At 38.5% G+C, this 12,810-nt stretch overlaps 1 protein-coding gene across 3 annotated transcripts in view; it reads right to left on the bottom strand.

Moving 5' to 3' along the window:
• Positions 1-12,810, bottom strand: part of AUH (AU RNA binding methylglutaconyl-CoA hydratase) — a 38,136-nt gene continuing 25,326 nt past the window's right edge. For 2 of the 3 annotated variants that reach the window (XM_083465023.1, XM_083465024.1), the window contains 4 exons: positions 10,706-10,893; positions 7,519-7,569; positions 4,928-4,975; positions 1-3,459 (listed from right to left, as the gene is read on the bottom strand). In XM_083465023.1, coding sequence (XP_083321149.1) covers positions 3,382-3,459; positions 4,928-4,975; positions 7,519-7,569; positions 10,706-10,893 — 365 coding nt within the window. In that variant the 3' untranslated portion in view covers positions 1-3,381. Of the gene's footprint in view, positions 3,460-4,927; positions 4,976-7,518; positions 7,570-10,154; positions 10,306-10,705; positions 10,894-12,810 lie in introns of all 3 variants that reach the window. The other variant, XR_014516951.1, reaches the window with a different exon arrangement.

Below are 12,810 nucleotides of genomic sequence, written 5' to 3' on the forward strand. Positions count from 1 at the left end.
TGAGAAGACAGAAATAAAATTTAATAAATACAATGACCTGGAAACACTGAAATCCAGTAGGTGAATAAGAAAGCAGGTAACGTGTTCTTATGATGAGAAGCACGTCCTCCAATTTTAGAGTTTTATGAAAAAGGTTGCTAGAAATGCTACAAATAAAACAATATGAATGTGATTTGATAGAATTTCATTCCCTTTAATATAATATGAATTTTCTGTGTGGTTTTTCCTCTGAAATTAGTTTCAGTAAGTACTACAATCTTTTTATACTCAGCAATAATCAGAATTAACAAAGGCAACAAGCAAATACAAAGAAAGGACAGGAGGTAGTTAAATACCGGAAAAAGGTAATTTCCCCTGAGAAAAATAAATGTAATGGACAAATAATTTCCTTATATTAAAATCAATAATAATTAAAAACACAAGTGTTCTGACAATGCCCAAAAGTTTCACTTTATCTAGTCAATATTTTGACATCCTACCAGTAATCTTGATGAAATAAGCAGAGACATTCCACACAGAATTTATATTATTTCTGCATCAATTAGACAGGCTCAGTCCCACTTAAGTGAATGGACTTAAGTGTGCATAACTGAGTGCAGGATCATATTAAATTACAACTTGCACATTAAGAATAGCATTTCAAAAATTTTAGAGACAAAACAAAATAAGGAGCTTTGTTTAACTGTCAGGAATTGCTCCAGTTTTTACTTTAAAAACTATAACACATGAAATGATCTTCCTAGCAGATTCATCAGCCAGCAAAATGATAAACCCACTGCACCATATATAATCAATGTTCATATAGCTATATAGTTGAAGGTTAATTTTAATGAGCTCTTGCATTTCATATTGATCAGCTTTTACCACCATACAGCTAAAATGTAACCACATGCATGCCGTGTTACTTTAACAGCAGACAATGCCACATGATAAGTTTCTTTGAAATACTTGAAATAAGTCATATTAATAAATTAAATCTTATCCTAGAACGTAAGAATTACACAACGGGGGCAGTAGTAGTCTCACTCCAAAGGCTTAGCATTCAACTTTGGGTATTGGCCAAACAGTTTTAAACCAACGCTTGGAGGCAGTGGTTTAACTGATCTGGTTAAAAAGGATAAAACTGAATCCAGAGAAAGGTCTCTTTACTAGTGTTCTGAATAAGATTAGCAGCATAAAGTGCCCATGGGTTCTATTTCCCTCCTTGGGAAGCAGGTGTTACTCAGGAGCAGCTTTTATCGCCTTTATCTGCCTACGAAGGCTACACCCCTTCCTGTAGAGAGGGATTTTGACGCACCAATCTGTGCTTTCATAACCTTTAGAGCAGTCTACTGTAATGCACTTTATGCGTGGCTTGGATTGTCTTGTATGTTCATCTAGCACAAAACGCCACTAATGGCTCCTGTTGGATACAGGGTGGCAGGAACACAATTCATCCTATTCTACAGCAACTGCACTGGCTGTTAGCTTCCTGGCTGAATTCAAGCAGTGAGTTATTCCCCTTGAAATCCTCAATGCCCTGGGATGCATATTCTTTGAATACAAATTCTCCCCATGTTAACCCAGTTCCTATATACGGTCTCTAAGTCAGACCCTGCTCTAAATATGCGCCCCCCCCCATGCTCCCAAGATTAGGGAACAACTCATCTGAAGTGATATAGTTCTTACAGCTTTTCAGAGAGGACACAAAATTGACCTGCTCCAAAGAGATGTTGAGGAGGCATTTCTAGTTCTGTGCCTGCTGCTACTGAGTAACTTTTAAAAAGGATGTCATTAGCTGAGACTTTTTATTAGCAGCAGCAGCAGCAGAAGCATTGTTTACGAAGTGAGATACAAACAGTCCACGCTGAACCTGAAGTTCTAAATATATTTGAACTTAGGCATCTTCCTATTTAGGGTGCTAGGTGTTACATTATTATAAGACGGTCTTTAGCAGGTTTCTAATATATATTTGTAGATAAATGTTTCACCACCAGTTACTTTCAGATGCGGAGCCACTTTGGAAATAGCAGAGATCAAATATGGCAGCCCTTTCGTATTTGGACTTTTCCATGTCATGTGTGAGAATGCATATAGCGATGTTTCTGTGGGTTTTGATGACAAGGAATACATTTGTAAACATTAAATAGGGTTTAATGATATACATTTTTAAAGGAAACGTTTTGAATGAATATGCCATTCCTGTCCAATTCTCATATTTACCTAATAGTACGGGTCCTGATTATCTCAGGAAATGGGCCAACCTTCCCACCAGTTATCGGACATGAATAAGTTTAAAGATTAATGATTTGCAATGGGTCTATTCTGAGTAGGACTTAGTTGAACAGAAGCCCAAATGTAGAAATGATTTCTACAATGCTGCAAAAGAACTGCTTTTCACAATTTTCATTTCCCCCTTAGCTTATTTCATGTACAACATCAATTGAAATGTGCTTCCACATGACACTTAGCTATGGCCTTAAGCAAACCTTCTGGTGACAACTTTAGAGTAGACATGTTTACTATCAAGCTATAATGGTGGTTATGATTTTTGTGTTTGTATAAGACAGTCCTTACAAATATTTTAACATTATTCTATGAGGCTCTTTATTCTACATTGACAATACTCATGCATGTGCACTACTAGCCAAAAAGTAGCTCCAAGGTCCATTTGGCATCAGGTGTGAAAATACCACAATTCATGACCTATGTCGTGTTGCACTCAAATAGCTCTGAGAGGAAATCTAAGTTCAGTCTATTTTATTATTAAAATTGGATTAAAGCTGAACTTTAGCACAATGGCATTAATATAGCAAATCACCCTTTTACAACTATGCAACACCACAAAAAAGTTTCCAAATGGATTTCATATACCAACAGACTATATGAACAGCTGACCACCCAGTTGCTTTGCCTCATCAATTCAGCTAACTCTAATTTATACATTCAAGTAGAGAACAAGCATGGTATTTTTAGTCTAAAGAAAGTTTCATTTAGAAACTTTATGCAGTCCATTTCACATGTTTGGGTGTGCAGAATTTTATTTTTTTGTTTCAACGGCAGAAGACTTGTACATCTGATGTTCTCTTAAGCTTTGTCTGTATTAGGCATTCAATATATTTATCTGATAAGGAATGCAATTCAAATATATGGAATAAAGTGCTGTATAACTCAATGACCTCAAAAATACACACAGAAGTTTTGAGAAATTGTTAAGGGTAAATATGCATCTGAATACATTATAGATCAAAGTATGGGTGGTTAACATTTACTTTCCTGGTTGTGATATTCCAGGTTCTGAAGCAAAAAAACAACAAAACAACACAGCTGAAAAGTCTTTCCTGTAGTATGTGTATTTCATTTGTTTTTCTAAAGGCGTATGTTCTGTTGGTGTTGTTTTTTCTATTCTCCCTTGTAGCGAGGGGGTCTTTTTTCTTTAAAAGCAAGAAGACCTTCAATTCTGTCTTTTGTTGGAATAGTCTGCAATGAACAAAAATCATTCTCAGTGCCCACATTTAAAGTTAAGTCTCATTTTCACACACCTTCACCCTCTAGAGCTGTCAAGTTCAATTCATAATATGCATTCAGAAAGCTAAGGAAACCTGCAGCTGTTATAAATCAATCACAATTCTCTGTAGTCACTCTTTTGTTGATTTAAACCAGTGGAAGGGCTAGCACATTGAGAGCAGTTCCCAATATGCTCTTTCTACACTAAGATTATCTTGATGAAGGAACATGCAAACACTTATTTTGCCATAAGCGTGAAGGCTGAGAAATGGCTTCCTAAATCTGGTACCTGCTGCAAAGTTAAGAACTTTCATGACTGTGAAATTTTCCAGACTTGACAACAGAATGAGTTTACCTAAAAGAAGCTGATTTTGGCTCAACCCAGTAGAAGCAAAAGTTAGCCTCATTACTGAGCTCAGTTTAGGGGTAAATCTGCATGCATGGTAAAGGTGACAATGCCAGACTGCTATGGAATGAAAGAAGAACTCTGGCCAAGAAACTCCAGCTCATGACTGAAGCAAGCCTGAATATATATTCTAGGGGTGCGCTCTGGCCAAAAAAATTCAGATCTGTACCTGTCACTTTAGAATGCAGCCTAAGTCACTCTGTGCTCAGTCTATATTCCCAGTCGCTCTGTGCTCTGTCTGATTCAAGTCATATTTTACATATGAAGCACCTTCTTCATTGAGATAAAAGTTCTGTTTCCCACCATGGAGAGCAAAAAACAACTATGACATTTCCCCCTTCTGACAGATGTGGGTGGAATTTGCAGGCACTCCAGAATAGATTAAACCTGCCAAATGCATCAAATTTCATGGTGTGAGAGTAGGGCTCTTGTGCCTTTGACCAGAAAGAAATTCAACTATTTTAATCTTATTCTAGTACAGAATGTTTCACCTACATACACCCTGTCAGACAGCTTGTTACTTGTCTGTGACTCTTGTTTTATTTTTGGCCTCCACCCCACCTGCAAGAAAGAAGAAAAACCATGCAAATTTGGTGGATGCAGCAGAGGTCCAATCTAATTTCTAGGCCCAGAAAATCCTGGTGACCATGCTAGTTGGGGAAGTAGGGTGTCCAGCAACACTTGAGGTGCACCATGTTGCCCAACCCAGCTTTAGTAACTTATGGGAATATTTACCATTCATTTTAACAGGGAGACACTAAGTGTGTGATTCATCCATTCAGCATAATGCATAAACAATGTATCTATTATTCTCACAAAAATATTGAATGCTTGACGGGTATTTCCAGATCTGAATTAACAAACATTAGCACTATCAATGGTAAAAGTAAACTTTATATTAGGCCTAAGATAATGAAAATGCAAGTCACTGACTACTTACATTTAGAAATGGAGAAATACTTACAATCTTTGACACAGGTGGATTTTTTTTTCATTCTGGGGTTTTGTTTTTTTACACAAATTTGAGGTACATACCTGAGCATAACAAGCTTCCTCAATTGCTAAACCGGTTAGCAGGTCCACCTATGAAACCGATACATGAAATGTAGTAAAAAGATTTTTACACCATAATCACTGCTGGTGACATTAAAAAAAAACAAATTCTCAGAAAAAAGTAACAAAAGTAATTATCTTGAGAAACATTTCTGCAGTATCTTAGGTCCAAATTTCATGTTTACATACGAGTTTGCACATACCAGGCTTTGGCATATTTGATCATCATTGCAGGGTGATATTTTCCTTCAGCATTTTACTATGTTGAAATTGCACAAGTGGGTATGGAAAATTGGCTAATTTGAGTGGAAGCTAAACATTTGATCCTGTGTTCTGGTTATTTTTATGATCCTACATTATGTCTACTACATCCAATTTGGAGGTAAAATTGGTAAATTCAGTATTATTTTACAAAAACAGAAACTGTATTAGAAAAGCCCAGTGCCTGTCCAAGTCATGGCAAGAGCGCATGGAATCTCAGGCACCCACACAGGGTCTGTGTCCCTTTGGAGAATGGAAGACACAACAGAGACAGTCGCGCTTTAAGAAATACGGCTTTATCCACATATTTACACCTTCAGTCTGCATGGAGGGGGTCCAGATCTTACATGGACCAAAACATTGCAGGCAGTCCTTCCTTCTCCCTCGCCAAGATGGATCTTCCCCTTCTTCCCAATAGCCCCTTGCCCTCTGCCAGAGCAGTTAGCCTGATAACCTTTCAAATCTCCAGTCTCTGGTCACACCCTGTCTTGTAAAGGACTCACAATGGTTCTCTTAACAGCCCTAGTCTGACTAGGCTACCCAGGAATTCCTTTGCAGCTTATATTTTCTCTTCATATTACAAATAGTTCCAAATCCTAGCATTTATTAATTTTAGAATTTAGGGGGACACCCCCCCCCCCGTTCTATAAATAAGGTTACCAGGTGTCCCCGTTTCCCAGGGACAGTCCCCTGATTTACAGCTTTCTTAGCATTCACATGTACGTAACAATAAATGTCTACGTATTCATTGAAAGAAATCTGGTAACCTTAAAGGTAAAGGGACCCCTGACCATTAGGTCCAGTCGTGGCCGACTCTGGGGTTGCGGTGCTCATCTTGCTTTATTGGCCGAGGGAGCCGGCGTACAACTTCCAGGTCATGTGGCCAGCATGACTAAGCTGCTTCTGGTGAACCAGAGCAGTGCACGGAAACGCCGTTTACCTTCCCGCCGGAGCAGTACCTATTTATCTACTTGCACTTTGACGTGCTTTCAAACTACTAGGCTGGCAGGAGCAGGGACCGAGTAACGGGAGCTCACCCTGTTGCGGGGATTTGAACCGCCGACCTTCTGATTGGCAAGTCCTAGGCTCTGTGGTTTAACCCACAGTGCCACCCGCGTCCCTCTGGTAACCTTACTATAACAATATAATGAAAACCTGAGCCCAGCAGTCCAGTGTTTATGAACAGGTACCGCACAAAGGTAAGTGAAAGACAGTGAAATGTAATGCAGCAAGAAGCAGTCTCCATTTAGACCCAGGGATATTTAAAAAACAGTTTAGGAAATCAATTTGTGGGTTTTGGTTTCAAGAAAATCTTACAAATAACTGTGCTGAGCACATAAAAGTGTGTTTATGCACCGCAACATGATATCCCAAAAGACTTTGGAATAGAGTTCTTTTCATAGGTACCTTTATTTTAGATTTCTTGGTTCGTTTTACATATCATACATCCCTGCATATTTTACTATAACCATTCAAAATCAGTTTTCCACTTTTACAGCCATCAAAAATTATTTACTCTGTTGAATTTATCTTAGTGCTGCCAGCGTTTTCAGCTGTATAGTTATTTTCCATGTATTCAATAAATGTTTCCCAGTCTTCTTTAAATGTATGTCTTGCTCTCTTATTCTATATGTTAAGTCTGCAAGTTGTGCATATTCTGTCAACTTAAGTTGCCTATCCTCTTATTTGGGACCTCGCTCACTTTCCATTTGGGGGCTAACAAATGAGCCACAGTTGTTGCATACATAAATAACCTTTTCTGACACCCAGGAACTTCAGTCTGGGTTATCCCCAACAAAAAGGACTCTGGTTAAAACTGAAGGCTGAAGATAGCTGCATGTCAAAATTTGCTGCCAATCCCCAGGGTATGTGTGTGCAGGTCAGAATTAAAGTTGCTGCGAAGGTGGGCAGCGAGGAAGTGCCAAAACCTTCCATTCCAATGGACGTCAGAGACAATAAGCAACGCCCGCCAAAGAAAAATGATGGGAGAAGCAGTTTCAAAGGAAATGTTTGGCATACTTCCCTACCACTAATGCACTTGAAACAATTTCCCCACATCTGCTTTAACCAACATCAGATTGGGCTTCTGTCACATCTACTTTACCCAGTAATATAACTATAAGATTCCAGAGTTTGCTTTTTTCCTCTTTCATTCTGTGTCATGTCTATATTGCAAGCATGAGATCAGAGAACATCTTGCTTTTTATTTATCTGGAAGCTGTTCTGGAAGCCTTTTTTTTGCTGAAGAGCTGGGTAATATAAATGTTTTAAATAACGAAACTGAGATAGCAGGCACAAACATGTTCTCTTACCTCCATTCCTTGATTGATGGCCAGTTTTGCAACTCTCATTGCTACTGGTCCCTAAAATTAAAAATATATTCAATTTAAGTTTTCCACACACAAAGGAGGATTTGTAATAAAAGAAAAATAGCTTAATGGCTCACTTTAGCATTCTCAGAATCTGACAGTAGTATTGATTACTGTGAGAAGAGCCAGATTTTCACTACTCTGCTAGACGTTTGGGAAAACCCCAAAGAACACAAGCACATTTTGGGGTAAGTGTTTGGGACCTCATAATTTTGGCATCCTGAGCTCAACAGTTCTACGTACTGGTTGTGTCTGCTGTTCAAGGAAGTGCTTTTTTATATCTCATGCCAGAGGCACTGTATGAGGAAAATGAAACTAAATCCAAATATGATTTTCTGCCTGAAGGATAGTTTACACAAGCTCTTGAAAACATAAGAGCTGTAAGAACTGCTATCAAATATACCAATTTAACATTGCACAAACTCTTCCAATAGTGTTTCCACAACCATTATAACATATATAGCTTAACACTCCTTCAGTAGTATTTGAAAACTTGTCTAGAGGTTGGCAATGGGATGGGACTGCACTCTCTTTGAAAAATCAAGTTCAGTGGTACTTTTGTTCTCGAATTTAATCCGTTCCGGGAGTCCATTCGACTCCCTAAACGGTTCAAAAACCAAGGCGTGGCTTCTGATTGGCTGCAGGAGCTTCCTGCACTCAATCGGAAGCTTCAGAAGTCGCATCGGATGTTCGGCTTCTGAAAAACGTTCGCAAACCGGAACACTCAGTTCTGGATTTGTGGTGTTCCGGAGCCAATTTGTTCGAGAGCCAAGCCATTCGACTACCAAGGTACCACTGTACTCAGCTTCAGAGTTCTTCTGGACTCAGCACCATTGGTGGATGCTGGTGACTGCAAATGCCTTTTACTAGCTTGGGATATGACTCTAACTAGAAAAGGGGGAGGACTTTGCCTCAAATACTCATGCCCAGCTTACCTACAAACATGACTACTGTATTGAGCTTTATGTGGGGCTACCTTTAAATACACTTCCTTTGGTATGGAATGCAGCCAGCTGAAGGCTTTTCAAGGCAAAGTGTTTGGTTCATTGGTTACCTGTTCACTTTTGAGTCCAATTTTATGTATTGGCATTGTTGGTCAAATACCTGACTGGCACCTGATAACTTACCTGTCACCATTGCAAATTAGATCAGCAGGCACAAGAGACAGGACCTTTTGTATGGTGGCCCAGTATCTGTGTGATTCCTCCCAGAAGCTTTATGTTTGGCTCCTTCCCTATTTAAATGGACTCTGAAGGCTTTTCAATTTTGACATGTGTTTAGATAGGGCAGGAAGGTAAGTTGCTGCTGTTAAAGTGTTTAATTGGTTTAATCTGGATTGTTAAACTGGACTAGTGTGTATTTTATGCTGCTAGTTAAGCTCAAACACATACTGTTTTGTATTTGAATTGTTTTCATCATACAGCTTGTGAGTTCTGAGGCTATTTACTCTGAAAAGTGGCATAAATATCCTGAAATTTAAAAAAAGAAAGTGAAAGTTTATTTAGTTTTAAAACTAAACACTCTACCAGCTCATAAATTACAAGTGTATTAATCATTTCTGTTATCTTGTAACTATCTTTCTTATTCTGGTTACATTTAGTGCATAACATTCTATGAATCTCAAACGTCATTCTCACATAATTTCCCCCAATGTGTTCTTTACATACATGATCTGAGCTACTCTTTGATCAAGTGGGCATGTTCCATGCCGTAACCTCCTATTTTCAGTTACTTTCAGCATTCATAATACCTTAGCATGGTGCACTGCATGCCTTTTTAGATTGCACAAGTTTGCCGCGATAGCAAAGTTTCATTAAACACTATCAGACAGGAAGGAGCATAAAGCAAGCCACAGATTTGGAAAGTACTTCCTACAACCAGCATTAGCTGGACTCAAGTGTAACTGCTTGTCTCAGTGGGACAAAAGCTGTTAGATGGACTCATTACAGATCCAGGTTATTCTACAAATGCTTTTGAGTACACTGGTTGATTGATACAGTTGGACAAATACAGCAAACAATGGCTTGGTTTGCACATCATGGTAAGCCAAACTATGGTCTATCACAACACACAAACTTACAGGCTCCCAGGGAGAAGCTTACAGCCACTTTTGCTCGTCCAATTTTTACTTCCATGACATGCTGAGTGGTTTGGTTTAGCATGCTGTTTTTAACCTCAGCTTGTGGTTAAGCTCTCTCCTTGATAACCACAAGCTATAGATCAAAACAGGTTATGACCGTATTGGACAAACAGAAGAAACTGGAAAATGTCGGTATACTATCAAATGAACCCTTTACTTTGCTTTCAGCATTGGCAAAGCATTACTAAGGTGACGTAAAGAGCAACTACCATTATTTGAATTGTGAATGGGGTGTATCTGGTGGAAAACAACTGGTAGATATAGCAAAATTGATAATGCAGATGAATCCTTAAATGTGCTCTCTTGAGTCATGTGAATTATACTAGAATTTTCAACCACAATGCCATTCTGTACAGCAAGACCAGAAAGTAGCGAAATAGACAATTCATTATAAATATGTATAAAATACATTTTTTAAAGAATATGTAAAGCTACATACCTAAACACATTTACATGCATGCAAATCCCATCAGTTAATGGAATTTGCTTGTGTTTAGAATTTGAGCCTCCAATTACAAAGTGCCTGTTCAATACTTTTTGTTCATGCAGAGAATCTGTAGATTTTAGTTTGGAAAACTGAATAGGAAATTCTAGAGACAAAGAAATAACAAAAAATTGCCATAGTGAGAATTCTACTGACAGCCTCATAGAAACAAACATGGCTAGGCATGGATAACATGCATGGAAGGTTTAAACATAACAGTAATCTTTAAAATTTAGCCTTAAACTTTGTAAGAGTTACAACAAACAAAAATACATATGGATTTAAAACACAGGTATAATAATGGCAGAAGGAGGAAATGCTTAAGAAAGTTCTCAAGTAGTACCATGAGGAACTGATAAATCTGGGTTTCTATTTGTTTAATAATTATGGTATTTAATTATAGTTTGTAGCAATCACGTTTTTAGCTTTCCCCCAGTTCTTTTCTCCACTCCACTTCAATGAAAAGTAATTGCTCATTTAAACAACTCTCTCAATTTGGATTGTACCTGAGGTAAAAATTCTTTTGCCAGAGCTAACGCCTTTCTATAAGCAGCATCTCCTGCGTCATTCTGTTCCACGGCGTGACCGACTAATCCTATTGATTTTGCTTCTTCACCATCAACTACACGTGCAGAAAAGATAAGTTCTTTTGCCAAAGATACTCCAATTGTGCGTGGTAGCCTTTGTGTCCCTCCTGTGGTTTAGGAAAAGCAAGAGAGGAAGTGCAAACGTTGATTCTGCAGTAATTTAGCTTAACCAAGCATTGCCACTAACAAACATTTATACCCCACATCGGCCACTATAAGGGTTATCAGAATGGCGTACAATAATTAAAAGGAACCCAGCTACGCATTACACTTAACTGGCCAAACTTCATCTGTCCACTTAAACCAGCCAACAGGTACCTGCTCTCAGATTTCCAAAAATACTTAAAATATACAAAAATCTGTGAAACAGGCGCAGCTTGCAGTCTAGACTATTGTTACCTATACAGGAACAAGAAGCTGAAAATCATGTTGTTCTGTCAAAATGGTAAATGAGCCTTTATATTACTGGAAACAAAATATATTTGCAATGGAAGGAGGCCTCCCTAGAACGGTATGCATAATTCTTGAAATTTCCAAGGGGAGGAATTTTAAGTACAGAAATCATTGGTGATGTTGCAGGTCATTTGAACCTGGTTCAAAAGCAAACTTCACAGGTTCAGAAGACCTGCCTCATGGCCTGAGTACACACAGGATATGCTTGATCTCTTCAAGGATTCTGTCTATGCTCTCAGTCTGAACAAACGAAGAAGTATCCAACAAAATGGGCAAGATGCCTCTATGACACCAACCAAAAGCAAATCAGCATTCGAAGAGAAGCTCAAGCCAATGGAATCTTTAGCCACAAAATCGCCTAGCCTCATTCTTGAATCTCCCTATATGTGTGGAATGGCAATGCCCAGCTCTTCTATCAGGTCACAACTACCCAGCAACCAACATCCTAGCACAGATTTTTTTTTAAAGAAAGCAAACAAAATACAAAGACACTGATGTGGTACCAGAATAAATACCTATGGATTAATCCACCTATTCACTTTTAATACATTAAGCAGCTCTCTCATCAATAATTAAGAGAAACACAGAAGCTGGTATTTGGCCCAACAGATATAGGTGCAAATTCTAGTTATTATTAAGCAACAGGCCAGTAAGCCTTCTAAAGAGTCATATCAGCTTCAATCAAGCACAATCTGATAGTGTATCTGCTGCAGGATCTGCAGTGATAATGTACAAAAAGTGTGTACTTCCTGCCAACCGCAATCAGAAAAAGGAAGTTACACCCAGTATATAAAGTAACTACTTAGAATAGACAATCCATCAAGATATTGCAGATGAGTACTGTTAATTTTTTAATAGTGCGACATTACTGAATGGAATAGGAAGGCTATATTTCTTTAAAACAATGCTACTTTATTTTTAAACCTAAAAGTGCAAGTTTCCAATTGTGGCAAACATTTCGATTGCCCCAGCATGACAATTACGTTTCCACTAATTCTTAATCCACTAAATAGTCAATTAGGATAAGTCAGTATGGAAATAAAAGAAGCAGTGGACATTCAAATCCTCTGCACCATTGCCATTTAGAGGTTGGGGGATTATTACTGTTTAGCTCCATCTCAAGAAACAATGGAGGTGGAGAATAATCTTTTAACTGTAACTGACTCAGCAATTAGTCAAATATTTACTCCAACATCCCTCAACATTCTCACCATTTTAAACGTCTTTCCTTCCTCCCAGAACAGCGCAGGTTGGGGAAACAGGACCCAAAAACCCCATAATATTCACTTGTGGCTTGGAAACTGGCACCAAGCAGGCTGCAAACTCCTCTCTTCCTTTAATTCCTTTTTTTCCTGCAGAGCAGAAAGCACTTTTGCAGACTAGGACAGTCCCACATTCTTCCAGTTCCTGTAGCACCTCCATGGCAGTTCTCAGTTGGGAGTTCTGATGGACGCACTCCCAGCCCAGATTGTGGCAAATCCTTTAGTAAGGTTTGCAATCTTGCAGTCACTGTAGAGTTCGTACTGACACTGGAAAGTCCTAGAGTAGGCAGATTACAGATTTTTAGGGCA

The sequence above is a fragment of the Podarcis liolepis genome (assembly GCF_965112155.1).
Source record: "Podarcis liolepis genome assembly, chromosome: 11".
NCBI classification, from domain to species: Eukaryota; Metazoa; Chordata; class Lepidosauria; order Squamata; family Lacertidae; genus Podarcis; species Podarcis liolepis.